At 36.0% G+C, this 27,816-nt stretch overlaps 1 protein-coding gene across 1 annotated transcript; it reads left to right on the forward strand.

Moving 5' to 3' along the window:
* Window positions 1–20,696: 20,696 nt before the first annotated feature.
* LOC114173506 (histidine kinase CRE1-like) lies at window positions 20,697–27,460 on the forward strand. Its single transcript, XM_085669771.1, has 11 exons — window positions 20,697–21,776; window positions 21,951–22,184; window positions 22,263–22,432; window positions 22,855–23,073; window positions 23,163–23,349; window positions 23,441–23,492; window positions 23,614–23,843; window positions 24,060–24,158; window positions 24,398–25,110; window positions 25,740–26,231; window positions 26,728–27,460. The coding sequence occupies exons 1-11, from the start codon at window positions 21,435–21,437 to the stop codon at window positions 26,960–26,962; spliced, it is 2,973 nt and encodes a 990-aa protein (XP_085525897.1). The 5' UTR covers window positions 20,697–21,434; the 3' UTR covers window positions 26,963–27,460.
* Window positions 27,461–27,816: the final 356 nt, after the last annotated feature.

Genomic DNA, 27,816 nt, shown 5'->3' on the forward strand with positions numbered 1-27,816 from the left:
GGAATGCTACAACAAAGTTCATCCTTAAGGTTTCACCCAAAGCCTCGTAGACCATGCACATCTAAATCACCCAAGCAATTACTTGACCATGGACCCAGGATATACATGCTTCCATGAACCTGCTCGCTCGTGGTCCTGCCTCTACGAACCTCCCCGCTCATAGTCCAACTCTACGCACCTCCCCACCCGTCTGGCGGTTGACTCCTCACCGCTAGGCGCCTCGCGCTCCAAGGATGCCTCTGGTACCCCAATCACTTGGCGACCTCTCCCGCGCCGCCGAGTGTAAGACCCGTGAAAATTAATTAATTAAATAAATAATTAATTCATAAATGCGGGTAACAGGAGCCTTTATGTAATTTACTTCTAACATGTGTGACGTGGAAAAGTACTAGCTCAAATGGTTGAGAGTATTTAATTGTGTGAGAGGACTTGGGTTCAAGTCCTATGTATGCCATTTATGTGTTATTTGATTTATTATTATTTTAATAATATGATTGATCATGTGGAGTGATAATATAATTTTAGAATTTTAAGAATTATCACGAAACATGAATTGGTTGAATGGTTGTGTATTGATTTGACATGGGCATGGTTAGGGGTTTGAACCTTAGTTAACTCAAACTAGGCTTTCTTTTTGTTAAACTTATTTTTGGCAAAGATGAGAACGGCTGGGAACCCTAGCAGCCACGTGAAGGCAGCCAAAGGGGCTGGAAAAACAACTAATGATGGACCTTGAATAGCAATTATACCACTTTTAGTGCCATTTTCGTTTTAGCACATTAATCCATCATTGAGGCACCATTATAAGGAAAAATTCAGGTGAGGGGAGAGGTTTCTGCACTTGCCATTGCTACATAGTGAGAGGAGTACGAAAATTGAGAGTTGTTGTGAGGATTGAGGAAAGGAAACTGAATTGGAAGAGAATTAAAGGGAGGCCATTGGTGATCAAGGGAACTCTCCAAATTTCCATTTTTAAGCAAAAGGATCCAGGTTTGGGGAGTTGGACCACGTTTATTTATGTTTTTGAATAATTGCATGAATTATAGTATGATTGTGTATGCTCTATCCCGCACATTATTTGAATTTCGTGTTCCTGGAAAATTTCCAGCAATCGCCTGGCGGGCGACGAACTACCGCCAGGCGACGCATATGTTTTTGTGTTATTCCTGAGTTTCTACGAGGAACCACCTGGCAGTGAGCATTGTGCCGCTAGGCGACGCTTGTTGTTCAACCTAGGTTCTGGGTTTTCCTATGAACAGCTTGGCAATGGTAATTGACCCGCCAGACAACATGAGCCCTATTGGCTCAATTTGATGGTTTTTATGGGTTTGGGTTGAGTTGATTAGGGGAAATAATATCCTTAAACGTTAATTGATCATTGGATACTCGCAAACTTGGCATCGCATAAGATTGAAGGTTAAAATCGATGAAATTGCTTTGGATGCTATCTTAGGGTTCGAGTCTTGAGGTTTGAATGTTACAAGGATAATTGACTTTTAAATTGCTTTGGAAAAATGATATTGGGTGTGTTAGGCTGCGAATTATTAGAATTATAATCGAGATCGTGTGTGAATTGATAGAAATCTGCAAGCAAGGGGAAAATTGGGACAAAGTTGGGGTTTCGCAGGTGTAAGAATTTCTGGAAAATCTCCAGAATTCTATGCACCGCTTGACGGCACTAGCATGGCAGCCAGGTGACATGTGCAGATTAGGGATGGTTGCAGCTGAGTTGGTAGCCAGGGGAAATTTAGTGAGGGGTCAGTTGGTGATATGTAAAAGCAGAATTGAGATTTGTGGTTATATTATTAGAAAGAGTGATTGATTAATGAATTGAGATGAGAATTAAGGACTGTTTTAGCAAATTTGTATTTTAATGGTATTGTGGCTGGAGTATAAAATATCGCAGTAGCTGGCATATGTTTACCATAAGCATAGTTAGACATGTTGAGAATGGACTTAAAGTAACTTTACTAATTGATATTTAGATACACATAGAGGATTTAGAATGATAAGGTAAGGGAATATGGTTGTGTGTTGTCATAGATGAAATAGTTAGGATCCTGTCAAGAAATGATAAGTGTGAATGCTTAGGACTGTCTATATGACCATATTTGGATAATAAACTTACACGTGGGGTGTGATGGCTAGAAATCCTATAGACAACAATGCACTAATTAGGGGTACTCTGGAGTGAGGGCAAGTGTGAGTGAACTGCGCAAAGAGTTCCTGAACTTGAACCAAAACCAATACAGCGCAAGTACTAGTGTGGCGCCTGGTGATGGTGATTGACCGCTAGGCGACAACGGAAAAGCAGTGAGGTCTAGATTAAATTGGCGCCTGGCGGTGAGGATGGTGCCGCCAAACGGAGTCTACAAGTCAGTGGGTCCTTAGGCGCTTGGCGCCAGCGATACGCGTTCACCGCCAGGCGGCCTGGAAGTCTATTGCATTTGGGACCTTGTGATCTGTGTCAGGCGGTGTTGCTGCAGCAGAAATGCGTTGTGTTGCTTTGGTGTGCATGGTCTACAAGGATTATTGGATATATTAAAGGTCAACTTACTAATGTTCCTTGAGTTGTGGCTTAGAACGTATCCCTTGAGTTGTGGCTTGGGATAAGGGTTAAACATGTGGTATTCCTTGAGTTATGGCTCGAAATAACATCTCTTAAGTTGTGGCTCGAGATGGCGGATGAACACGAGGAACTCTTGAGTTGTGGCTGGGGTTGTCTAGTGTTGCCGGTGTGAGTGTGCAGGTTGTGGCTCGTACGGATGAGTCCAAATAGATTGCCCTCCTGAGTATCTATTGACGAGTTTGGTAGTCTTGGGACGTTACGAACTATGTTCGTATTGGGAACTCCACCTGGTGTTACGGTGTGTGATCCGTAGCATGGTTTCCTGTACGTGCTCTATCGGTTGTGATCGATAGGTATGGCAGCAAGACATCTTGAGGTATTCATTAGAAGACGTAGAACACGGTTAACATGGTTGTGGCCAGGTGGTATGAAATCAAAGGATGAAATTCCTTTGGTGTGATTGTGTTATATATATAAATGTGTTGTATATATGTTTTATTCTATTAGCTCACCCAATCTACTTGTGTTTGGCGATGATCGTATCCGCAATATACGGGAGAAGATGATGTTGCAGGTGGATCTGGTGAGGTGTAAAGCCGGAGCAGGGCTAGTCTTGGGAGATTTTATTAGACTTTATGCTTTATGATTTTAAATAAGTTGTAAACTTTTATATTATCATACTTTAATTTTATAATGGATAATTACCCATTTTGGGTTTCGTTTATTGTTATGGTGAAATAGATTGAAATTTTCCGCGTTTTTGGGAAATGGATTTATCATTAATGAAATTTTATTTTTCTTAGTTTATTTTATTATTTAAATCTGTAATATCCGGTCGGGATGTTACACCAAGCGCTATACCAGTAGCATACCAACTACTGGTTTAACACCCCAAAAAAGGTTCTAACACTCCTCTTAGTTCAACTTCACATTGAAATTACATGTTTATGTGTATAACTTTCATTAGAGAACACAATTACTATTACATACCCATTCAAAGTCATATAAGCATGCATCTTTGCATTCATATATTTACCCCTAGCTTCACTTAAGTATGATCAATTGTATATATATAAATTCAAATACATTAACCAATCATGAGTTTAACATTAAGCTGCATTATCACAAATATCTCAAGGGTATTTAATATGACTAATTGTGAACCAGTATTACTCAACCTCCTCGACTTCTAATGTACTAAACCCAACTCAAGTTTCTACCAATTCTCCATGACTGTTAAATTACTGTTAGACCTCCATCCATTTCAATTGGTTTATTTTATATGATTATCATGTGTAGGATTTAGCCTTACCCTCACAAAATCCCAAAACGCGCCTCGAACAGTCACAAAATGCAATTGCCACTACTGTAGCGTCTATCGCCTGGCGGTGCATACTTGCCGTCAGGAGGCACATCAAATTCTGGGCAAATCCCAGATTTTTCACACACCCGTGATGAACCTTAAACCCCCAAATCTCGTTCAGTCAATCAAGTGCATAAATTACAACAAATCGGATTTCTCCCATGCAAATTTTCATCATGATTAACCGCTAAAATCATATTAACAATTTGACCCTAAACCCAACATGACCCCCTCATGCTTCATGCTTCCCTATGGTAGAGTAAAATGAATAAGGGTTTGTGTCGCCTGGTAGAGTAACCTTTGCCGCTAGACGGTTCATCTAAAATACCTAGAAATGGGTGTCACGCACATGCATCGCCTGGCAGGCCTTCAAAGCCACCTGACGGTTTTTGAAAAATTTCCAGAAACTCGAACAGTGGAAATTAACGCAAAAATAGGCACCCAATCATACATCATACAACGTAAAATCATATAATTTCATATAAACAAATAAAGCAACTCCCCTAATCTGGATTCCTTGCTTAAACTTGATGGTTCTTGAGCTTTTTTCCTTGATTAATAAAAGCCTCTTTAGTGCTTCCTCAATTCAGCTCTCTTTCTCACTCAATTAGCATTGTTTATGGTCTGTAAAACCTTTCGCACAACCAATTCAACCAATTCATGTTTCATGATAATTCCTAGAAATTTAGGATTATATTATCACTCATCACAATCAATTATATTAAAACAACACACAATTAAAATAATACACAATTTGGCATACATAGGACTTGAACCCAAGTCCTCTCAACATGCCTAAGTACTCTCAACCACTTGAACTAGTACTATTCCACATCATAAAAGCTAGCATTAATTGTCATAAAGGTTCCCACTACTCGCATTCATTAAATAATTATTTACTTAATTATTTAAATTTCTCGGGTTTTACAACAAACTTCTAATATTAAGTTCGTATTCTGTTTTGTTTGTTGCTTCTGCCGTATGGTTCACATTTGTGTTTTGCATTTGATTTATTATGGCGACTCGTAAAGATGATTCTTAGTTTATTAGTGTGTAATTGGGCGGTAAAAATTATTCCTATTGGTGTTATGTTATGAAAAACTTTCTTTGTGGAAAGTCCATGTAAAGTTATATTTCAAGTGTTAAGTTAAAACCAATTGACATCAAAGCTAATGATTATGCTACTACTTTAGAGGTATGAGAAGCTAACAACTCTAAAATTATTAGTTGGGTCAATAATTCTGTTACACACTTGATTTACGTTCAGTTGGAAAAATATGATACTGCAAAAGAGGTATGCGATCACTTATCTTGATTGTATACACAATATAATTTTTCCAAACAGTATCAACTTGAGACAAATTTTCATGCATTGAAGTAAAATGACATAAACATTCAAGACTTTTATTCTGTCATGACAACCCTATGGGATTAACTTGTCGTGACCGAGCTTATAACATTAAGTGCTTTTGCATCGTATATTAATCGTAGGGAACCACAACGTTTGGTTCAATTTCTTATGGCCTTGCATAGTGATTTTGAAAGTTTACGAGGTTAAATTTTGCATCGTAACCCTCTGCCTTCTAGTTAATAAATTATTAGCAGAGGAAATTAGACTTCAGACTTAATGATCATAAGACCAACCCTTCTTTTGCTCCATATATTTTTGCATCTTCAAACAAGTCTTCTACTAGAGCTCAACAGAAATAACATGTTGGTGAAGTTGCTTTTGATGAGTGTTCTTACTGCAAACAAAAGAATTATTGGAAATCTCAATGTCCTTTGTTCCTAAACAAAGCTAGACCTCAACATCAATCTTCACAACAACATCGTACACAACAACAATAATCTCGCCCTCCTCACTAGTCTCGTCTTTTTCAGTAACCACAACAATTTCCCTCGGCTTAGTCACATGGTAATATTGCTGCACCATCTTTGGATCAATCCCTGATCAATTTCAAAAGTTCCTTGCTTTTTGACAGCAAGCCAACATACCCTTGCAATCTTAATGTATATCATCACCAAATATATCTTTAGACAAATGGATAATTGATTCAGGTGCCACTAATCATATGTCACATCATTTGTATTCTTTTGTTTTTTTATCACCTAACTCATCAATGTTAATTGCAACTGATAATGGTGATTCACTTCCATTATCTGGTATTGGTACCATTGCTACACCATCTTTGTCTTTGTTTGTGTTTACTACATACTTGATCTTGCTATGAATCTTGCTTTTGTTGGAAAAATATGTGATTCTAGATATAATGTGTAGATCTCTCTATTTGATTGTTTTGTACAGGATCACACATCTCAGAAGGTGATTGGGATAGGCCGTAGGTAAGGTGAACTTTATGTCCTGAATCAGTTCAAGGAATCAATAGGTGCAGCCTCCAATGCGGATTTATCTTCGTTTCATTTGTCTTTTCCTTATTCAACTTTTTATTTGTGGCATTATCGTTTAGGTCATGTGTTTGCATCTCATTTAAAGTTTTTAGTGTCTACTAGAGTTTGGGTACTTTGGACAATCATGATATTTCTTATTGTAGTGGTTGCAAAATGGCAAATTTTTTTGTTTTACCTTTTAATAAAAGTATTTCTTGTAAGATCCATGAAATTTAATTAATTAAATAAATAAATCATTAGTAAATGCGGGTAATATGAGCCTTTATGACATTAGATGTTGACTATTGTGATATGGAAAAGTACTACCTCAAGTGGTTGAGAGTACTTAGTTATGTTGAGAGGACTTGTGTTCAAGTTCTATGCATGTCGTTTATGTGTTATTTAATGGATTATTATTTTAATAATATGTTGATCATGATGAGTGATATTATAATCCTATAATTATAGGAATTAGCACGAAACATGAATTGGTTGAATGGTTATGCATTGATTTGACATTGGCATGGTTAGGGGTTTGAACCTTTGTGAATCCAAATTAAACTTTCTTTTTGCCAAAATTCTTTTTGGCATGAATGTGAACGGGCAGAGAAACCCTGGCTGACAAATGGGCAGCCAAGAGAGACTGGGAAAACAACCACTAATGCACTTTGAATGGTAATTAAACTCTAGTTTAATTAAACTCTAGTTGAATTAATGGTGATTAATCAAGTGAATTTAGAGTAACAGAGAGGAGAGAACATAGAGAGAAAAACATAGGGCAACCTAGGGAATCATTTGAGAAGCATTTTGTGAGCAAATAGGAGCTGCATTTTCGAGAGGATTGAGGACTGTTGCTGGAAGCGTCAAGGGAAGACATTGTTGACTAAGAGGAAGCTTTAAATTCTGAAGTTTTAACCAAGGAATTCCAGGTTAGGGGAGTTGGACCGTACATGTTATTTCGTATTGTTTAATTGCATGAACTGTATGATTAATTGAATACATGTTTTCTACCCTGCTTGTGTGTATTTCGTGTTTTTTATGGAATTTTCCAAAAATCGTTTGGTGGATGATGAACTACCGCCAGGCGACACATATTTGTTTACAAGATTCTGGGTTCCTGAAGAGGAACCGCCTGGCGGTACGACCTTTACCGCTAGGCAACACATGTCTAATTCACCAATTTCTAGGTTTTGTTTGAACTGCCTAGCGCTGATGCACTATCGCCAAGTGACGCAAACCAAATTAGGCTGGTTTTGGGTTTTCTGGGTGGATTCTGGAAGGGGAATAAGGGAGCTTCATTTGTTATCGGAGTATTAGAGGCTTGTGATTATTGAATTACGCTGTGAGTGGAAATGAATTGGGGAAAAATATGAACAATTCATATTAAGGTTGGAAATTGGGGATTTTGATGGTCTGAGAGTAACTACAATTTGATTACATTGTAAAGTGTTACTAAATATAGTTGAGTGAAGTAATCGTATAATTGTGATCATGATGAATTGCATAATTATGGAAATAGACCAAATAAAGGATTGGGAAAATGAGAAAGACTTGGTAAGTGCTGGAAATTCTGGAATTTTTCCCAAAATTGATGCACCGCCTGGCGGAAGGTAGCTTGCCACCAGGCGACAATAGAGAATGTAGTTATTATTTTGTGTTTTGGGTGTTGGGGACCCGGGTTTCAATTGCATTGGATGGCTGAAAGGAAATAGGGTCATAAAACTAATGCAAAAGTATGCTATTATGAATACCTTATAGGTTAGAAAGAAAAAGCGTGATTAAAAGAAGTGGATTGGGATTACATGTTTTAATGTATTGATGGGCAGTTGAGATTGGGATTGAGTTATAAGAAGGTGTAGTGGCTGGTTTAAGTTAAGTATAGGTAGGGTAATTCAGCTATTGATTTTAACTCGTGGGCAAATTGATCTTACATGTGAATGAATGATTATGTGAAATATTGGAGAGTAATGCATGGTGATGAAAGCAATGTTAGGATCATGTTAGAAAGTATGAATCATTGGTGAATTAGTATATGAGCCTCATATGTGGTGGTACTTTAATGAAATTAGGCCTTTAAATAGGCATTGGATGGATAATGGAAGATGAGAAAGGAATGTAATGTATTTAGGGAATGAAGGTGCATGAAAATGGGTTATGCTAACTGGAATTATTTCATGCAGTAAGTGACTAAGTTTATGATTCACGAAATGAGTGGTAATGTGGGTGGTGTGTGAGTCATTTTGCCTGAACTAGAACCAAAAACTAGTACTGTGCAAGTACTGGTGTAGCGTTTGCCGGTGGTGTTTGACCGCCAGGCGATAGCTACACTCATAGTGGCTATTGGAATGTGTAGCGCCTGACGGTGAGGGTCGTCCTGCCAGGCGATACCTGTAGAGGCAGAGGGATAAGGGTGCTTGGTGCCTGACGGCACGTGTCCTCCACCAGGCAGTCTGGAAGCGTACCTCGCTTGGCGGCTCAGTAGCAACGCCAGGTGATAATGCAGAGGTAGTGTGACTGCTTGCTTTGATGTGCGTGATCTACAAGGCTTTGGTGATACCTCGAAGGTCGGCTTGTTGGTATTCCTTGAGTTGTGGCTCGGAACGTATCCCTTGAGTTATGGCTCAAGATAGTGGTAAAGCACGTTGCATTCCTTGAGTTGTGGCTCAGAATGACATCCCTTAAGTTGTGGCTTGGGATGACGGATGAACACGAGGAATCCTTGAGTTGTGGCTCGTGTTAGCGAGTGTTACCAGTGTGAATGTGTGTGTGTGTTATGACTCGTACGGATGGGTCCAGATAGATTGCCCTCCTTAGTATGTGGTTGACGAGTTTGGTAGTCTTGGGACGTTACGAACTCTGTTTGTATTGGGAACTACACATGGCGTTATAGAGTATGGTCGGTAACTGGTTTCCCGCACGTCTTCTACAAGTTATGGCTTGTAGGTGTGGCGGCAAGACATCTTGAGGTTATTGTCCAAAGACATAGATCATGGGTAACATGGTGGTGGCCATGTGACATGAAATCAAAGGATGGAATTCCTTTGGTGTGCTTGTAATGATATCTATGTTGTATATATGTTTATTTTAACTATTAGCTCACATTATCTGCTTGTGTTTGGTGATGATCGTGTACGCGGTACACGAGAGTAGATGATGTTGCAGGCATGTCTGGTGAGGCGTAGAGCCGGAGTGTGGGCTAGCTTGGGGAATTTTCTGTAGAGTTTTATTATGGCTTTAAGAACTTTGAGAATTTTGTAATCATTAGATTATTGGACTTAACTTTGTAGTATGAGTTTTTATTAAATTATGGATTTAAGGTATTTTACGATGAATTAAATGTTTTAAATTTCCCGTGTTTTGGGAAATGGATTTATATTAAATGATGCTTTATCCCTATTTCTTTATTTTATTATTTAAATTCGTAATATTCGGTCGGGATGTTACATTTCTTCTTCTCTTGATCCTTTAATCTTGCACATTCTGATGTCACTACAAAAAATATGGTTATTATCTACGCCAGTATTTCGTAGATAATGAACATTTTTCGTAGGTAATTTGAATTTATCTATGAATTACCTACGAAGTAAATTTCATAGGTATTAAGCTGGTAGGTAACTTTATATACGAATATGAGTTTCGTAGATAACTTACCTACAACCATTATCTACGAAATCGGGACGTCCATAATTATCTATGAAAATATTCGTCGAAAAGTTTCTCATCCAGGAGTCGAGTTACCTACAAAATATTTCGTAGATAAATTACCTATGAAAAATTTTGTAGATAACTTATTTACGAAAACTTTCGTAAATAATTTACCTACGAAAATTTTCGTAGATAACTTAAATATAAAAAAATAAAAAACAAATCTTTGAACATATAGCTTAACAACAACCAAAATAAAATAACAGGTTCAAAATCACCGTATGAAAAAATCACCAACAAAATAAGTAGACTTAGAAAAATATAAAAGGGTAAAAAAAGTATATAACTTGGAAAAGAGAGCATTTCGTTTCCCTACAAGAATCTGCCACAAACCATGATATTAATTGCTAGAACTAAACAAATTTTATCTAGTAACTAAACCACAAGTGAATCTCACAATATTCATATCCATAATGATTTAGTAAACTAGAATACAAATAAATAAGACCATAGGGTTCATATTGATATTATAGTCCTTAAAAGCACCTAACTGTGGAGGAGACTTGTTATCACTCCTAAATCGATTCTGAAGCTGAAGAGAGAAACAGAGAAATCACCATTCCATAATTCAAGCATCAACAAGAGAACAATTAAATTTAATTTAATTTCAAAAAAGAAAAATAAAATAAAAAACCTGATTAAGATTGAGTGCAGTGGATTCTCTTCTTTAATAATCATTTCTATCATTATGCTGAACCTGATAATTACTACTCACAGATTACTAATAATATTGCAAATTCAAAATAAAATAAAAAAATCCTACTCACTTGACATCCATAGCAAGTGAGAACGCATCAATCTCCATCATCATTTGTACAATCCTATAAAAACTTAAACTTAAAAAAATCAATTATGGCATCCTCCTTCAATCTGAATATTACACTAATTTTGGCCTGTATATATAATATAAATGCCAAGGAGCACACATTCTCACAATAAAAATACCAACCTTTTCAAAAACGCAAATGACAGTGCTCCCACCGAATGAGAAATATCCAAACTATAAGTTAAGCACACAAATGCCACTTATAAACAAAGACAACATTACAATACTTGTTATTTACAACAATGGGATTGACCGGAAGAGTACGACATTATCAGGAAAAATAAAGTATGAATTGAAAAAAAGAGAGTATATATATGTGTGTGTATATCGAGAGAGAATTTAGTGGTTATTTATACACTTACAGTGTTAAAGAAATCTATATTATCAAGTTGTCAACCCATAAAAAACCACCATCAGTGTGTGTGTGTACAAATTGCTTAACAGTTCTTGATACTGGAAAGTGGAAACGGTGATAATCCTGTAATAAATACATATTAGAATTAAAATTTGAAATCAAGTTATATAAAAATTTAAAATAACTTGGAAAGAAAGCAACAAATACCTGTGGTGCCAAACAGAAAATCACCATTGTTCCATCAACAAAAGCGCTAGAACATATATCTTTCCCAAAAGACCTTGAACTGAAAACTTTCGACCCTAAAAAGAAACAAATAGTGACAAAAACATTTCTTTTGGCATAAATAAATAAAGTGAAAAGATTAAAGGACAAGAAAATGAAGGATATACTAACATTTTAGGGAATATAACTTTCTTTGCCTCTAGCTGGCAACAACTTCGTCAATGGACTTAGCTTAATATTATATTATAACTTCTTGGAAATAAAAAGTGATGAAACGAAAAAATATCATAAAGAAAAAGCAGTGAACATAGTGATAAGTTAACTTCTAGTTACCACAAACACTACGGAAATTTCATCGTTAAAATTGTTTAAGCATCTAATGTTTTCGTATGTTACCTATCAAGCTTGATTTCATGCAAAACAGTGCATGCCAAAAACAAACCTGAGATTGTAATCTCATATTTGCAAAACCTTACTAGCCATCGATAAAAATTATAAAAGGTATATAGAAACTGGTAGTTTTAATTTTTAAAATTCCTATTATACATGTAGTTTTAATTCCAAATGAAGAATAACATAAAGGTACCAAGGGAGTGGAGTAACTAATCATTGAAAATGATTATTGCCAAATGCCCAACCATTAAAATTGGGTCCATTTGTTTGTACTTGGGAATGAAAAAAAAAAGAGATTGTATCCCATCAAAATGGTTGCAATATCCTTAGATTTTGATCTTATAACACAACAACATTGTACTAAATATAACCCACTTCCAATTAATTAATTAATAGTAACAAAACAAAAACACCAGAATCACTATTAGAATAAATCCAAAACCAAAATCATGCCACAAACAAAATAGCCACCTGAAATCTAATTGGGGATTAACTATGATCTTAGTTAAAGCAAGACACTGCCTTTCGGAAATTTTCCACTAGCCATATAGTGATTCAGCGATGAACTGAATTTTACGGCTTACAATGTCAGAACACACGTTGATTCCTATTCGTATCCCACTAGAATCCAAGGCAAAAATTTGGGCACCTCTTAATGTCATTTAAAAAAAAAGATAAAATAAAATGAAATGAAACAGAGTATGAATCTGACACTGTGATGGCAGAAAATTAGAACATAAAAACAATAAGTTTAGCAACAAAACTACAAGACCCAGTTATCAAAATTGAAATTTGGAATCGAAAGAGGGAATTACAGATGTCAACTTACAGTGAGAAGGTCGTTCATCGTGAATTGTCAAATAAAACTGTTAGAGAGAAGAAATAGATGTCCAAAGTAGACAGTGAAACGACAATAATTGTTGTGTCTTTGGTCGGCGAAACGATAGCGAAGCAAGGCAGGGCAACCCACGAATTCTCTCACAATGCATTTTGTTTTGTCAAAATTTTAGGCATTTTATGGCCTATAAAGTCAATAAGATATGCCAATCCATAATTTGCATAATCCTACACCCACACAATCAATATTAAGTAACCAAACACGACAAAGAGAAGTAGCGAAAAGAAAACACACCACATAAACTGCCTCCGTGTCCGGCGATAAAAACCCTAATTTCTGGCGACCCAGCAGCGACAGCGGCTAGTGGTCGTTGAATCCGAATCACCCAAGACCTTCCTCGTCCAATGGCCAAAATCCTCCTCCCCTTCTGGGAGAGAACCGCAGAGGAGCCTGACCACCACATTCTCGAATGTGAGCTTTGAGCATCGACGTGAGCGTGAGCGTTGAGCGTTGAGCATTGGCGGGAGCGGAAGGGTCGAGACAAAAAGGGACGCGTTGCTGTTGACGAAACTTCTCATGATGGTCGGCGTCGTGCCAACGAAGCTTCTGATGAAGAACATAGTGTTTCGTCTCTACAGTAAATATCTGGAAGGGAGAGCGTGTGAAAGTGGGAGTGAGAAATGAGACTTAGGGTTAACATTTTTTAAAATATCATATTATTTTTATTTAAACAAATTATATAATTTTTACATACGAAACATTTTCGTAGGTAAAGTTTTTTAAAATAATTTTTATATTTTTTTTATGATATATATTTTCTACATTTATCTTCATAGATAAATTTTCATATAAAAAATTTTCATCAAAGTATATCATATTTATCTATGAAATTATTTTCGTAGATAATTTTTTTCTTGTGATTTATAGAAATTGATGTTATCTACGAAATTATATGGTAGATAAAAATAAATTATCTACGAAAAAAATTTCATAGATAATTTTTCGTAGATAATAGTCATTTTTCTTGTAGTGTGTGGGGGACCTTCTTCTGTATCAATCAAAGGAGGTTCTAGATGTTATGCTTCTTTTGTTGATGATTTTACTCATTTCACTTGGATCTATCTTATGAAATGTTGGTCTGATTATCTCACGATTTTAAAACATTTTAATGCTCTTGTAAAAACCCAACACTCTGCTACCATAAAAATATTTTGTTGTGACTTGGGGTGAATACACTTCTAATGATTTTACCACTTTACTTACCTCTAATGGAACTATACATCAGCCTCCTCCTATAAAGAGGTTGTCTGTGATCCACTTTGGCATAATGTTATAGCTAAGGAATTTACTGCTCTATATAAGACTCATACACGAGATCTCATTTCATTGCCACCAAGAAAACGTCCTATTGGATCTCATTAGGTATACAAAATTAAGACTAAATCAGATGGTTTAGTTGAAAGGTATAAAGCTAGACTTATTGCTAAAGGATATACCTAAGAGTATGGCATGGATTATGAGGAAACCTTTGCCCTGTGGCAAAGATGACTACTTTCGTACCGTGATTGTTGTTGTTTCTATTTTTCAATGGAAGATTTTTCAAATGGATATGAAGAATGCTTTTTTGAATGGGGATCTACATGAGGAAGTCTACATGATTCCACCACCAAGTGTCTCTCACAAATCTGATGAAGTTTGCAAACTTCAAAAAGCCCTTTATGGTCTTAAATAAACACCTTGTGCTTGGCTTTAGAAGTTTTCTAAAATAATTGCTTCTCTTTGTTTTGTTGCTAGTCATCATGATTCTTCATTATTTGTTAAGAAAATCAATGTAGGACATATTTTGCTATCCTTATATGTTGATGATATGATCATTATTGGTGATGATTTTGATGGAATTTGATCTTTAAAAAATGCATTATCTCATTGTTTTTCTATGAAAGATCTGGGTGTACTGATTTACTGCGTTACTTTTTAGGTAATGAGGTTGCTTCTTCTTCCAAAGGTTATCTTCTGTCTTAGTACAAGTATATTGCTGACCTATTTGAACGTGTTCGGCTTACTGACAAGATTGTTGATACTTCTCTTGAGACAAGTTTTATGATATTCCTTATCAGATGGAAGTTTGAAATAGTTTGTTTATATCAAACTATTGTTGAAAGTTTGGTTTATCATACTATGACTCGTCCAAACATTGCACATGATGTTCATGTTGTTAGTTAGCTTGTTTGTTTCAGCTCCAACAAAAATCCATTGGGGTGTTATTTTTCGTATTCTCAGGTATCTTCGAGGTACTCAATTTCAGTCTCTTTTGCTTTCTTCTATGTTGTCTATAGACTTGCGTACCTATTGTGATGCAAATTGGAATGGTGATCTTAATGATAAAAAATCCACTACTGGGTGGCGTATTTTTCTTGGTGATTCACTTATATCATGGTAGAGTAAGAAACAATATGTTGCATCTCGATCGTCCACAAAAGTTAAGTATCATGCCATGACTTTGACTACATGTGAGATTATTTGGATGTATTGGTTACTTACAAATATGGGTGTCTATTTGAAAGATTCTACACCTTTACATTGTGACAATAAAAGTGTTATTCATATTACTCGCAACTATGTTTTTCATGAGCAAACCAAGCATATTGAAACAAATTTCTATTTTACTCATTATCATCTTTAACTTGGCAGTATATCTTTACCATTTGTTCCTTCGGAGTCTACAAATTGCAGATATATTTACCAAGCTGTGATCTGTTTTATGCTTTGGTTTTTTATTTGACAAACTCTCAATGCATTTAGCCATAACATTATGAGTTTTAGGGGATGTTAACATATGCCCATGTGTTTAGGTCCATTTCATTGTGGCTTTTAGGGTTAATTTTGTGTGTATATATAATATATTTCTTGTAGCATTTTATACACAACTAATAATATACAATCCTCTTCATATATTTCTTTGTTTTCTACACTTCTATCTCGCTTTTATTGAATAGATTTGGGGGTGCCAAATGGTTTCATTACCAAAATATCCCTAACTCATATCATGTTTTGTTTGGATAACTTTAATAACTATGTCACAAAAAAAATTGAGCTTTATTGTTTCGCTTGGAATGTTGTTCTCATTATTGAATCTTAACAATTCCAATGGATCATTATTCTTTCTATTATTTTACGCTATTATTTAAATTATTCAAAATAATAATCACTATTATTCACTAATAATCAAATACATATGTTTTTCAATTTATTATTAAATTGGTACTGTAACACCCCATTTAATTAAAAAAATATAATTAAAGGAAGCATCACACTGATTAATAAAAGAAAAGCGGCCTCGGAGTTTAAACCCTACTCCTTACAAGTATCCAAGAAAGTTCAAACATAAAAGGCACACCACGATGCCAAACAGGTACAAAGGTAAACGACAGTAGTTGATGATACACCCAAAAGCTAAAACAGAACATGGGTCGTGGCCCTAAAGGAAAGCCCAAATAAAAGAACTCCAGTCCGGGTAGACTATGCAGCAGAATCATCTCTCCTCTGTTGACCATGAGTACCTCTCGCATCTGCTCCCATCAATAAATTGATGATCATCGCAAAGGTAGAAGAACAACATACAATGCAATCAAACAAACAAAGGGTAAGCTAGAGCCAAAACATTTTTATCATGCAATCAAATATGCCTTCACAGTCCAATATACATATATCATCCAAGCATGTTATGACCTTTCAATCAATACACTAAGACTCGACTCATCCGGATACATATAACCTGGTCGGATTCAGTGGATGCTTGCACTTGTGGTGGATACCTCTACTCACCCTCGAGCTATGTGTTACAAGTGTTACAATGAATCAATTGCCTCACACACAAGGTTAGCCCTTAATGGGTTTCAGGCCTCCTACTACTCTCACCACAAGAGTCAGTCCGCTCTAAGTGAGACTAACTGACTCCTTAGAGTGTCAGGATGCAATCTTTACCTTGAATCCTTACCAAGTTATATAGATGGGGCACCACCATGGACACCCACTAATAGGGATCATGGAATTACGTCCCGACCACTGAAGCATGACCCTGAAATCTCACCTAGAGATTCCAAGGAATTACGTACTGACACGAACCAATCATACTCAATCAATCAAGAAAGATTTATCATACATATACATATATACATGTCACATACCAACTCTTCATAATCCACTCTTTCATGTTCCAGTGAATCCATACCAATCCATTATTCTTAAACCATAAATGTGGAATTTCATCTCATGCCAATACCATGCCACTTTAAATACCAATCATCTCGTTTGTTTCACATGCCAAGATCACACATTCTTATCATTCACCATCCATGAATCACATCACTCATACATCATTGTTCATCACATATTTTACCATAACAATTATATCCAAGCAAGTGCCAACCATCCAAGAACAAGAAATAACCCAACACCACACTTCCCTCGCCCAACTCCTCGCTCAGGCTGAAGGGTCTCGCTCAGGCGAGCCCCCTTCGCCTAGACGAGGGCTCGAAAAGGGGGAACAGTAACCTCACGCGAGATCTCGCTTAGGCGAGACCCCTCTCGCTTGGGCGAGATGTTCGCTCGCTCAGAAAGAACGTGGGTCACTTGAGCGACTACTCGCGTGAAGTAGCTTGGGCGAGCCTCTATTGATCTCCCCTAGGCGAGACATGCTCGCTTGGGCGAGAAAACCAGTGCTCACCACTGTTCTCTCGTGCAACAGTCCAATAACACAGCCCAAACAACACAATACGACATTTTATAAGCTCAAAGCAGTAAACAATCCATGAATCATGTAATATCATCAAAGACATCATGAAAAATCAAAGCTTTAACAGAACCCTAACTTCCCTTACTTGGAAATAAGCTAACAAGGACTTCGACACCCAATAGCCGAGCACGGCAACTCACGAAACAGATTTATGAACTGAACAAGATAGCGGAACAGATTTTAAAATGAGTTTACTACGAAACCCTAACTGGAAAATACTAAAATATGCCTAGAGAGGAGAAGTATGAGCTGAAGAATAACTTACATGGAGCAAGAAATGAGGTTGAGCTACTTGACCAAGATTGGGGCTAAACCCTAATAGAGCCTCTGTAGGGAAATGGGGAGTGTGAGAGTATTGTTTCTGCAAGAATGACAGAAGTGAAAGGGGTTTGGCTGCCCTAGGGGCCTTGGACACTCTATAGGCCAGCCCTTAGACCTATTAGATTAGGGGCAATCCTTTAAAGATTAGGACAGAAAAAAAAAAGAGTTTTACAATAGGTTTAACATGTTAACAAAATAATACCCTAAAAAATATTAAACACTTTTTGTACAACAAATACATTAACAACTTTTATTTATTGGAATGACTTTTATTTTCTAAATAAATAATTTCAACCAATCTAATAATCAATTTAAATTACAATTACCAACAAGGACATTTTGCTAATCACCAATTTATATGTATTACTTTTTATTTTTTAATTTATCACATCGGTGAGTGACAAACTTTGATAAACTTTCCTAATAAATTTTAGGTTTAATTATGCCTTTGGTCCTCATTTTAGAGTCAAAATCTCAAAATGGTACCCAAATTTTTAAAAGTCTCAAAATGGTTCCCTTTTTTGTTGAAACGTCTCACGTTTGCCCTTCCCGTTAAGTCAAGGTTGACGCCATCAGAGGGAGTGCCACGTGTCAGTTCCTCGATTTTTTGAATTTTTTTTTGAATTTTTTTTTATTTTGAATTTTTTTTTTGAATTTTTTTAAAAAAATCAAAAAATTGCCATGTGTCAAGCTGTCATCGTGCCACGTGGCAGTGACAGTGACACGTGTCAGTATTACGCCACGTGTCATTTTGTTAGTTTCAATTTGGTCCCTTTATTTTAATTTGTCTCAATTTAGTCCCAATTTTTGTAAAAATTAGCAATTTTCTCCCCCTTCAAATTGAAACAAAATTTAATTTTATATAAATGTTATACAAATATTTTTATTAAATTTGATATTTGTATTCAAATTGATATTTTTATTATATATTTTTAACATAGCTAAGTTTAGTTAAAATTCTGTTTCACATTCAACTTTACTTAAAATTGTTTTAAAATTTTAAATTTATATGTGTTTTATTGTAATATGAACTAGGTAATTTATGAATTTTTTTTTCTATTAACATTATTTTCTATTAACAACTTTTAAACCATTTTAAATAAAGTTCAATGTAAAATATTAATTAAATGAACTTAATTTGGTTAAAAATATTTACTTGAAATATCAATTTTGATGAAAATATTTGTGTACATTTATACAGAAATTAAATTTGATTTCAATTTGGAGAGGGACAAAATTGCTAATTTTTACAAAAATTGGGACAAAATTGAGACAAATTAAAATAAAGGGACCAAATTGAGACTAAGAAAATGACACGTGGCGTAATACTGACACGTGTCACTGTCACTGCCACGTGGCACGATGACTGCTTGACACGTGGCAATTTTTTTAATTTTTTTAAAAAAAATTTAAAAGAAAATTAAAAATAAAAGAAAATTTAAAAAAAAATAATAAAAAAATTCAAAAAATCGAGGAACTGACACGTGGCACTCCCTCTAACGGCGTCAACGTTGACTTAACGGCAAGGGCAAACGTGAGACGTTTCAACAAAAAAGGGGACCATTTTGAGACTTTTAAAAATTGGGTACCATTTTGAGATTTTAACTCCAAAATGGAAACCAAAGGCATAATTAAACCTAAATTTTATCACTTTCAACTCCGTCTCTATTCAAATAAACAATACAAATTATACCTCAAAATACACTTAAATCATTCTCCTTTTAAATCATAATTCCAAAGAAACACATCTATCTAACAGTCGATACAATAATATTTGATATATATATATATATATATTGATTTAATATGTTTAATGAATTCAATATACATAATTAATTTAATGTTAAATTATTTAATATATTAAATCTTGAAGGATTAGTTATTGACATGTGCCGGAGAATGGCTCGGTTGGGTCGTCCAAAACATTATTAGCTGACAGCAGATAATTCGTAATTATCTAGGAAGGGTATATAGGGGATTAAACATTTAACGAAGGGCACTTCCGGTAATCTACGTGGGAATAAAATCCCTGCCTGGTCGCCATGTCATTATCACGCAGATTTGTAAATGCCACTTCAATTTTTTCTCTTTTCCCCTTTTTTTTCTTTTTCCCTTTTTTCATTTCTCTCTTTTCTGTGTTGTAATCCCTCAAATTTGGACACACAAAAAGGTAAGAAAACAGAGAAAGAAAGTGATAGAGTGACCCAGGTGAGACAAAAAAATGATTCATTTTAAGAATCAGAAATCCCCTTATGGACCATGCAGAAAAATTTGCACTCTTTGAGTATTGAGCAATAGGCATCAGAAAAAAAGAGACAAAAAAAAAACAGTGGTTAGTTAAGTTTTTTTCCATCACTCACTGGTCAACTAAGGTTGCTTTTTTTGAAGCTTTTTCCACCATCCTTGGAACATAGTGTTTTTCTTTTTTCTATTCTCAGTTTCTCTCCTCAGCAATGAAAACTGAGAAGGGGGAGACACAGTTGGTGTGAAGTGCATTAGTGTTAGTGCCATTAACAGAAAGACAGAGAAGAAAAAAAAAGGAAAATGAAAGTTGCAACAAGAAAGAGAAAGAGAAAAATTAGGGCTAGTATTGATTAGAGTAGTAGACTAATGTGTTAATTAATTATTTTTGTGTTTTTTATTATTGTGAAGCTCATGGGAGACAAGAGCGTATCAAGGGAAATCCTAAAAATTCGATCTTTTCTTATCTGTTAATATAAATAAAAAAGTGTCAACAGAGAAAAGTAGCATAAAAAGGGCATAAAATAAAAAGCAGCAGTGTGTAGACTAGACTGAGAGACAGAGTTGGACCAAACAAAACTTGGTTCCTATGGTTCATTGTACAGCCACCCTTTCTTTCCTGTTACAGGTAAACAAAACGTAAGCATTATTAGTATTTCTTTCTTTCTACAAAACCCCATTACTGCTATCTATGTCTCTCTCTCTCTTTCATTGGTTTGTGTGTGTTTGTGTTTTGGGGTCAGTGTCCCTGCTTGGAATATTATATGCAAGAGGAAGTGTGAACCAGTTTCACGCCTACATAGCATGATTATTGGTTAGAGTTCTCCTGTGTTTTTTAATGTGATCCTCAGCACTAGTGTGAGACAAGGCCAAGTGTTTGTGTGTAGGGGAGGAGAGAGATGGGGGGTGAGGGAGGTGGTGGCGTGGCTCTTAGGAATTTGAGCTGTTTTTCCATCTTTTGAGACCCGTGCTTGTTTCTGAGCTTGGAAAGTTTTCTTCTTTTAATTCTGGGTTTTGTTTCTTTTTCCATGCTTCTTTTTGTCTTGGTGGTTTTTGAAGTGGGTTTTGCTTGTTAGGAGAGAGAAAGAGAGGCAATTGGTCAATCCTTCATCATGCTTGGTGTGTTTGTGCTTGCCCTTTCTGATGTTTTGGATCACGAAAAACAATGCTGTAATGATGCTTTTACATGGAGTTTGGTTCTGTGACCCTTTTTCTTTTCTAGCACAACCAGAAAAAAGTGTCTGTATTTTTGTCATAACTTTAAAGAAAGTTAACACCCTATGTGAGCACTAACTATATAAATTTCTCTTGCTGGGGCTTCTCTAAATATAGATATGAAGGGGGCAGCAGGGGAGCAGGGGAATAACACAGCATAGCAGCTCAGGGAAACTAGGCAGAGTGTGAATTTCTTGCTGATGGGTCTTAGTTTGAAGATGCAGAGCCACCATCCTGTGGCTTTGAGGTTGTATGATCAAATGGGGTCTAAAAGAAAGTACACTTTTATTCAGGCTCATAGAGCTTGGCTTCCAAAGTTCTTGCTGCTGTGGATCCTGCTAATGGCTTTGATCAGTTGGTGCATCTTTAGCAAAATGGATGATGACACTAAAGTCAGAAGGAAGGAGGTGCTGGGTAGCCTCTGTGATCAAAGGGCAAGAATGCTTCAAGATCAGTTCAGTGTTAGTGTTAACCATGTCCATGCCCTTGCCATCCTCGTTTCAACCTTCCATTACTACAGATACCCTTCTGCCATTGACCAGGTTATTGCTTATTTTTCTGCTCTAATTTTTTATTTGAAACGAGGTAAGCATTATAATATGTGTAATGGTTTGAAAGAAATGAAAGACTATTTGGCTATACATAGTTCAAATTGGTAAATAACTCCATCCATTTGCATACGTCTTGACTATTTTTCATCGTTCATTATAAAATAGGAAACCTTTGCCGAGTATACAGCCAGGACTGCATTTGAACGGCCATTACTGAGTGGTGTGGCATATGCACAAAGAGTTGTTAAATCTGAGAGAGAGAGATTTGAGAAAGAACATGGATGGGTTATAAAGACAATGGAAGAGAAGTCTTCACTGGTTAGAGATGAGTATGCCCCGGTGATATTTGCACAAGAAACTGTCTCATATCTTGAGTCTCTTGATATGATGTCTGGAGAGGTAGATCACAACTCTCTGGAACATCTACTTTATTTTGTCCTATTCCCATTTCAAAGTTTGGTTTTTTGCATGGTTCAGGAGGACCGAGAAAACATTTTAAGGGCTAGAGCCACTGGAAAAGCAGTTCTGACGAGCCCTTTCAGGCTGCTGGGTTCTCACCATCTTGGTGTGGTTTTAACATTTCCTGTATACAAGTCCAAGCTCCCTCAGAAGCCAACAGTGGAAGAACGCATCGAAGCAACTGCTGGGTGGGCTCTAATTTCTCTTCTGATTTATTTTTGAAGTTTTCTTGTGATATTCTTGGCAATTTTTTTGTGTCAGCTGGTATAGTACACGACTCTTCTTGTTCTGCATGTGTTGTTTTCATAGCCTAAATAATGATGACAAAAGTGGTGACAAGTGCCAATGTACTAGTTTTTTCGGAACAAATCTGTAATTGAATATAATTTTGCCACATCTGAAAGCCTGTGCTGCTTCTTATTTCCATTGGATCACTAGTCATGCTAATTATTAAATTGTTCCTCCAGTATTTGTATTTTAATGAACTTAATAAACTTAATTTGAATTGAATTCAGTTCTGTATGTAACTGCCAGGGTGCATGTGTGGCTTTATGTTTAATGTAAACTAGTAGTTTTCCAATTTATTGAACAAATTTCTAATGGACATCAGATATGTTGGAGGATCCTTTGATGTTGAGTCCCTTGTTGAGAATTTACTTGGGCAACTTGCTGGTAACCAAGCAATTTTGGTGAATGTATATGATATCACAAACTATACTAATCCACTAATAATGTATGGCAAGCCCTATGAAGAAGGTGATATGTCTCTGGCCCATGAAAGCAAGCTTGATTTTGGAGACCCTTACAGGAAACATCAGATGATATGTAGGTAGGTGCTTCTGGTTGCTGTGCTTTTTTCAGTCAAAAGCTTCAATATTGTTACTTGTCAAGAGATAATTATCATCAAATTTTGAATAGGTACCATCAGAAGGCGCCAACAAATTGGATAGCTGTTACCACGGCATTTCTATTCTTTGTGATTCTTATATTAGTGGGGTACATTTTATACGGTGCTGGAAATCATATTGTCAAAGTGGAGGATGATTTCCATGAAATGCAGGAATTGAAGGTTCGAGCAGAATCAGCCCATGTTGCCAAGTCCCAGGTAATTTTCCTTACATATCTTTATCATGGTTCATTATTTTAAAAGGATTGCTTTCTGATCACAGTAACCTAAATTTTGTTTTTAATTTCAGTTTCTAGCTACGGTCTCTCATGAAATCAGAACACCCATGAATGGTATCTTAGGTAACTTCATGAGTCTGCCTATATCTTGTTAACAAAATGTGATATATGCTCTCATAACTTGCATTTTTCCACTGATGATGATGATGATGAGATGATGGCATTTAACTCCAAATTACTGTAGGAATGCTTGCTCTGCTTCTAGATACAGAATTGAGTTCAACCCAACGGGATTATGCTCAGACTGCTCAGGCATGCGGAAAGGCACTGATAACATTAATAAATGAGGTGCTGGACAGAGCTAAAATTGAAGCTGGCAAGTTAGAGCTGGAGGCCGTTCCATTTGATCTTCGTTCCATACTTGATGATGTTCTTTCCCTTTTCTCTGAGAAATCTAGACACAAAGGTTTAGAGGTATGCTTAATTGTTGATCATCCTACTACAAATAGCTCAAGATTGTTTTTCTCTTTTTAAGTTATAAAATTTCACCGTTCTCTCTTTATTTACTGATGAACTTATATTGTTCTTTTCATCTCTTCCTCACTTTTCTTGGGGTGTTATTCCATTGGATGTTCATGTTCTTGATGCTCATACTGATCCTCAACCCGAACTTTGATTGTGGAAGTAAAGCTGGCTGTGTTTGTTTCTGATAAAGTACCGGATATTGTCATGGGGGATCCCGGAAGATTCAGACAAATAATAACAAATCTTGTTGGCAACTCTGTTAAAGTAGGTGGAATTTCGAAGTTTATCTGTCTGATGTTATTTGCATTTGGAAATGTCATTCCGACTGTTTCATTTTCTTACGTTTAGATTTATCTTTTTCTCTTCTTCTTAGCTGGCTAGTGAGGAAGAGAGCAATGATTTTAGTTCTCAAATCCTTCGTATTCATTTGCTCTATTGCATCCATTGAATTCATTCACAAGTACTTGTTAATGATATTACTAATTAATTTGCACATCTTGCAGTTCACTGAACATGGACATATATTTGTGAAAGTCCATCTAGGGGACAATAGAAAGTGCATAATGAATGGAAAACATGAGACTTTTCTGAATGGAGAATCAGATGAAGTTTTCCTTATATCTGATGATTATCATTTCAAAACCTTAAGTGGACGTGAAGCAGCAGACGAACGGAACAGTTGGGATAATTTTAAGCACCTAATTGCTGATGAAAAATGTTGCCTTGATTCTTCAAGAGAAATGGTGGCTACTTGTGAAACATCTGAACAAGTTACGTTGAGGGTGTGTGTGGAAGACACAGGAATTGGAATCCCCTTTTCAGCACAGGATAGGATATTCATGCCTTTTGTGCAGGCTGACAGCTCAACTTCACGAAATTATGGGGGCACTGGTATTGGCTTGAGTATTAGCAAATGTCTAGTTGAACTAATGGGTGGTAAGATAAACTTCATAAGCCGACCCCAGATTGGGAGTACTTTCTCGTTTACCGCAGTTTGTGGAACATTTAAGAAAAGTCTGGTTACTGACATGAAGAAAAATTTGGAAGATCTTCCTTCAAGTTTTAGAGGGCTGAAAGTCATTGTTGTTGATGGAAAACCTGTTAGAGCTGCTGTGACAAGATACCATTTGAAGAGACTAGGTATACTAGTTAAGGTTGAAAATAGCATCAGTAAGGCTGTTGCTTTATGTGGTAAGAATGGTTCTCTGAACTCCGGGTAAGTTCTATTTTTCCTTCTTTATTTTTTGTTTGGATAGAATTGGTGTAAATTATGAAGAAACTGGAAGTGATATCAACTTTTTTATATTGTTCTAACACATGCTTGTGGTTTTAAAAAAGTTCTTTAAACTGACTATGCAACTTTAAACATATTCTGCAGTTTTATCAGGATGTTGTTGTTGAAACTCTCACATGGCTTACCTTAATTACTGGGTGTGCCTTATATACCTATTGAGCAACTTTGTTTAATGCCAATTGGTTTTAAGATGCAATTTGTCAGCAATGCCGTGCTATGGTGCCTCATTATGTTCAATAATGTGTTGGCATAGTCATGACTCAATTGCCAAGTTTCAATATGGATACTTTCAATACCAGTGGGGTTTTAAATGTCTATTGATTATGTTTCAGTTGTCTTCAATTTGAAATCAAAGACATATTTGTTGTTTGTGTGTGTTACTTGGTAGTTTTTCATTCTTATGGCTTTTATTATTCTTGTAAGTTATATTTGTGAAATTGCTTGTGACTATTTTTTTACTACATTTTGAGAAGATGTGCAATTACAAAATATTTTTTGCTCAAGTTGCATGGTTGAGTTCATTCACCAGTGAAACTACTTGGATGTGGCAGAATGTTCCTGCCAGATATCATCATGGTTGAGAAGGACACATGGATATCTGGAGAAGATGGGATTTTCAATATGTGGAAACAGAATGGTCACATGTTTAAGATGCCTAAAATGATCCTTCTGGCAACCAATATTAGTAACACTGAATTTGACAAAGCTAAGGCCATGGGTTTCACTGATACTGTGATCATGAAGCCTCTGAGAGCTAGTATGGTGGCTGCTTGTCTTCAGCAAGTTTTGGGGATGGGGAAGAAGAGGCAGCTTGGGAAAGACATGCCTAATGGCTCTGCTTTTCTACACAGCCTTCTCTATGGAAAGAAAATCTTGGTGGTCGATGACAACGGGGTAAACCGGAGGGTTGCTGCAGGTGCTCTGAAAAAGTTTGGAGCTGATGTGAAGTGTGCTGAAAGTGGCAAAGCAGCACTTGAAATGCTTCAATTGCCTCACAATTTTGATGCTTGCTTCATGGACATTCAAATGCCAGAAATGGATGGGTATGGATTCTTTTCTTGCTTTATTATATATTATTTATACTGAAGTACTTAGAAAATTGTAGATCCATATAGTTGAGAAGTCTAAATCTTACATTAAGTAAAAATGAACAACATATAAAGAAGAAGACCCATAAATCTATTAAGGTTTTGGGTTGGAGGTGGTGTCTATTCCTTTTGGGAATTTGGACTCGTGTCTCATTAATGTTGTCTTTTCTTGGAAAATCCTCTCTTGAAAGACCTATCAGATGATAAAATGGATGAAGTTTTCATGGCTACTCTTGCCCTGAAAGTTACTGAATAGCATTTAATGTTTATTACATACATAAGATCTCTTAGATATAAGACTTTTGTAGATATAATGTCAATGTAAAAATCTAAATTTTCTCCATATCTTGGTTTGTTCAAACTTGTAAACAGTTGTGAATGCTGAGGAGAAGAATATGTTGTTAAGTTGTAATTCATGGAAACAAAATTACTGTTTTTACACATTCTGCAGATTTCAAGCAACTAGCCAAATTCGGATGATGGAGAGCAAGGCAAATGAGGAGATGAACAATGGGAGTGAGTGGCATGTGCCTATATTGGCCATGACAGCTGATGTGATCCATGCCACATATGATGAGTGCTTGAAACGTGGCATGGATGGATATGTCTCAAAGCCATTTGAGGAAGAGAATCTGTATCAGGAAGTTGCAAAGTTTTTCAAAACAAAGACCATCTCAGACTCATAACAACAATGTGCTTCTTACTTGGCAACCAACTAGAAGATTGGAGACAACACATTTCACTATGATTTCTACTACAACTTTCTTCACATGTTGCATGTAACTTGTTCTTGTGCTTTGATGCATGGAGTAACACTTGTTTTCCCAACATATATTTGAGTTCATTGATGAGGGATCATACTAACAGCTGCAGTTTGGTATTGTTAGAGTAAATTGTATACCACGCTACACCCCCCAATTGTGTACAGATTATGGGTAGGGTACGAGTGAAATTATGTAAATTCAATGTTTTTTCCCTTATATTATTACTTCCCCACCCATCATTTAGAAGGCTTTTTATGTATAGGTGACATGTAATAGATTTCATCACTGATATTTAAAAGATGTGTGCTTATGTTTAGTGTAGAATATCTTTGGTGCATGGAAGAAAGGCCAAATGACAGTTTTGTTTGTTAAACAAATCATTATTTATTTATATGAAGTTGAAGTAATTATTCATTTGCATGTAATTCGCTTCACATTATTTATGAGAAGCTGAACTAATTTTTTTGGTGCTGATGAGTGTCTTTTGAGAACATTGTTGAGGAACAATACCAAAAATTCAAAGACTTGCTAAAATTTTAGTGTAAATTATTTTTGCAAATTTACATCAGTGTGATTGGAATAAGAAGCAGGAAAAGTGATGAGTTCCGATTAAATGTGTTTTGATTGGCAGTTTTGAATATGTTAATCAAATTTGTAGGAAAGAATAGGCTGAACAAAATATATGAACTGAATTTTTATACAATTGTGTTGAGCTAAAAACCTGAATTGTATCATACTCGTAGGATAAAATCTCTAATAAATATTCATAATATATA

The sequence above is a fragment of the Vigna unguiculata genome, chromosome 2 (genome assembly GCF_037176805.1).
Source record: "Vigna unguiculata cultivar grain cowpea cultivar isolate G323 ecotype 2 chromosome 2, ASM3717680v1, whole genome shotgun sequence".
NCBI classification, from domain to species: Eukaryota; Viridiplantae; Streptophyta; class Magnoliopsida; order Fabales; family Fabaceae; genus Vigna; species Vigna unguiculata.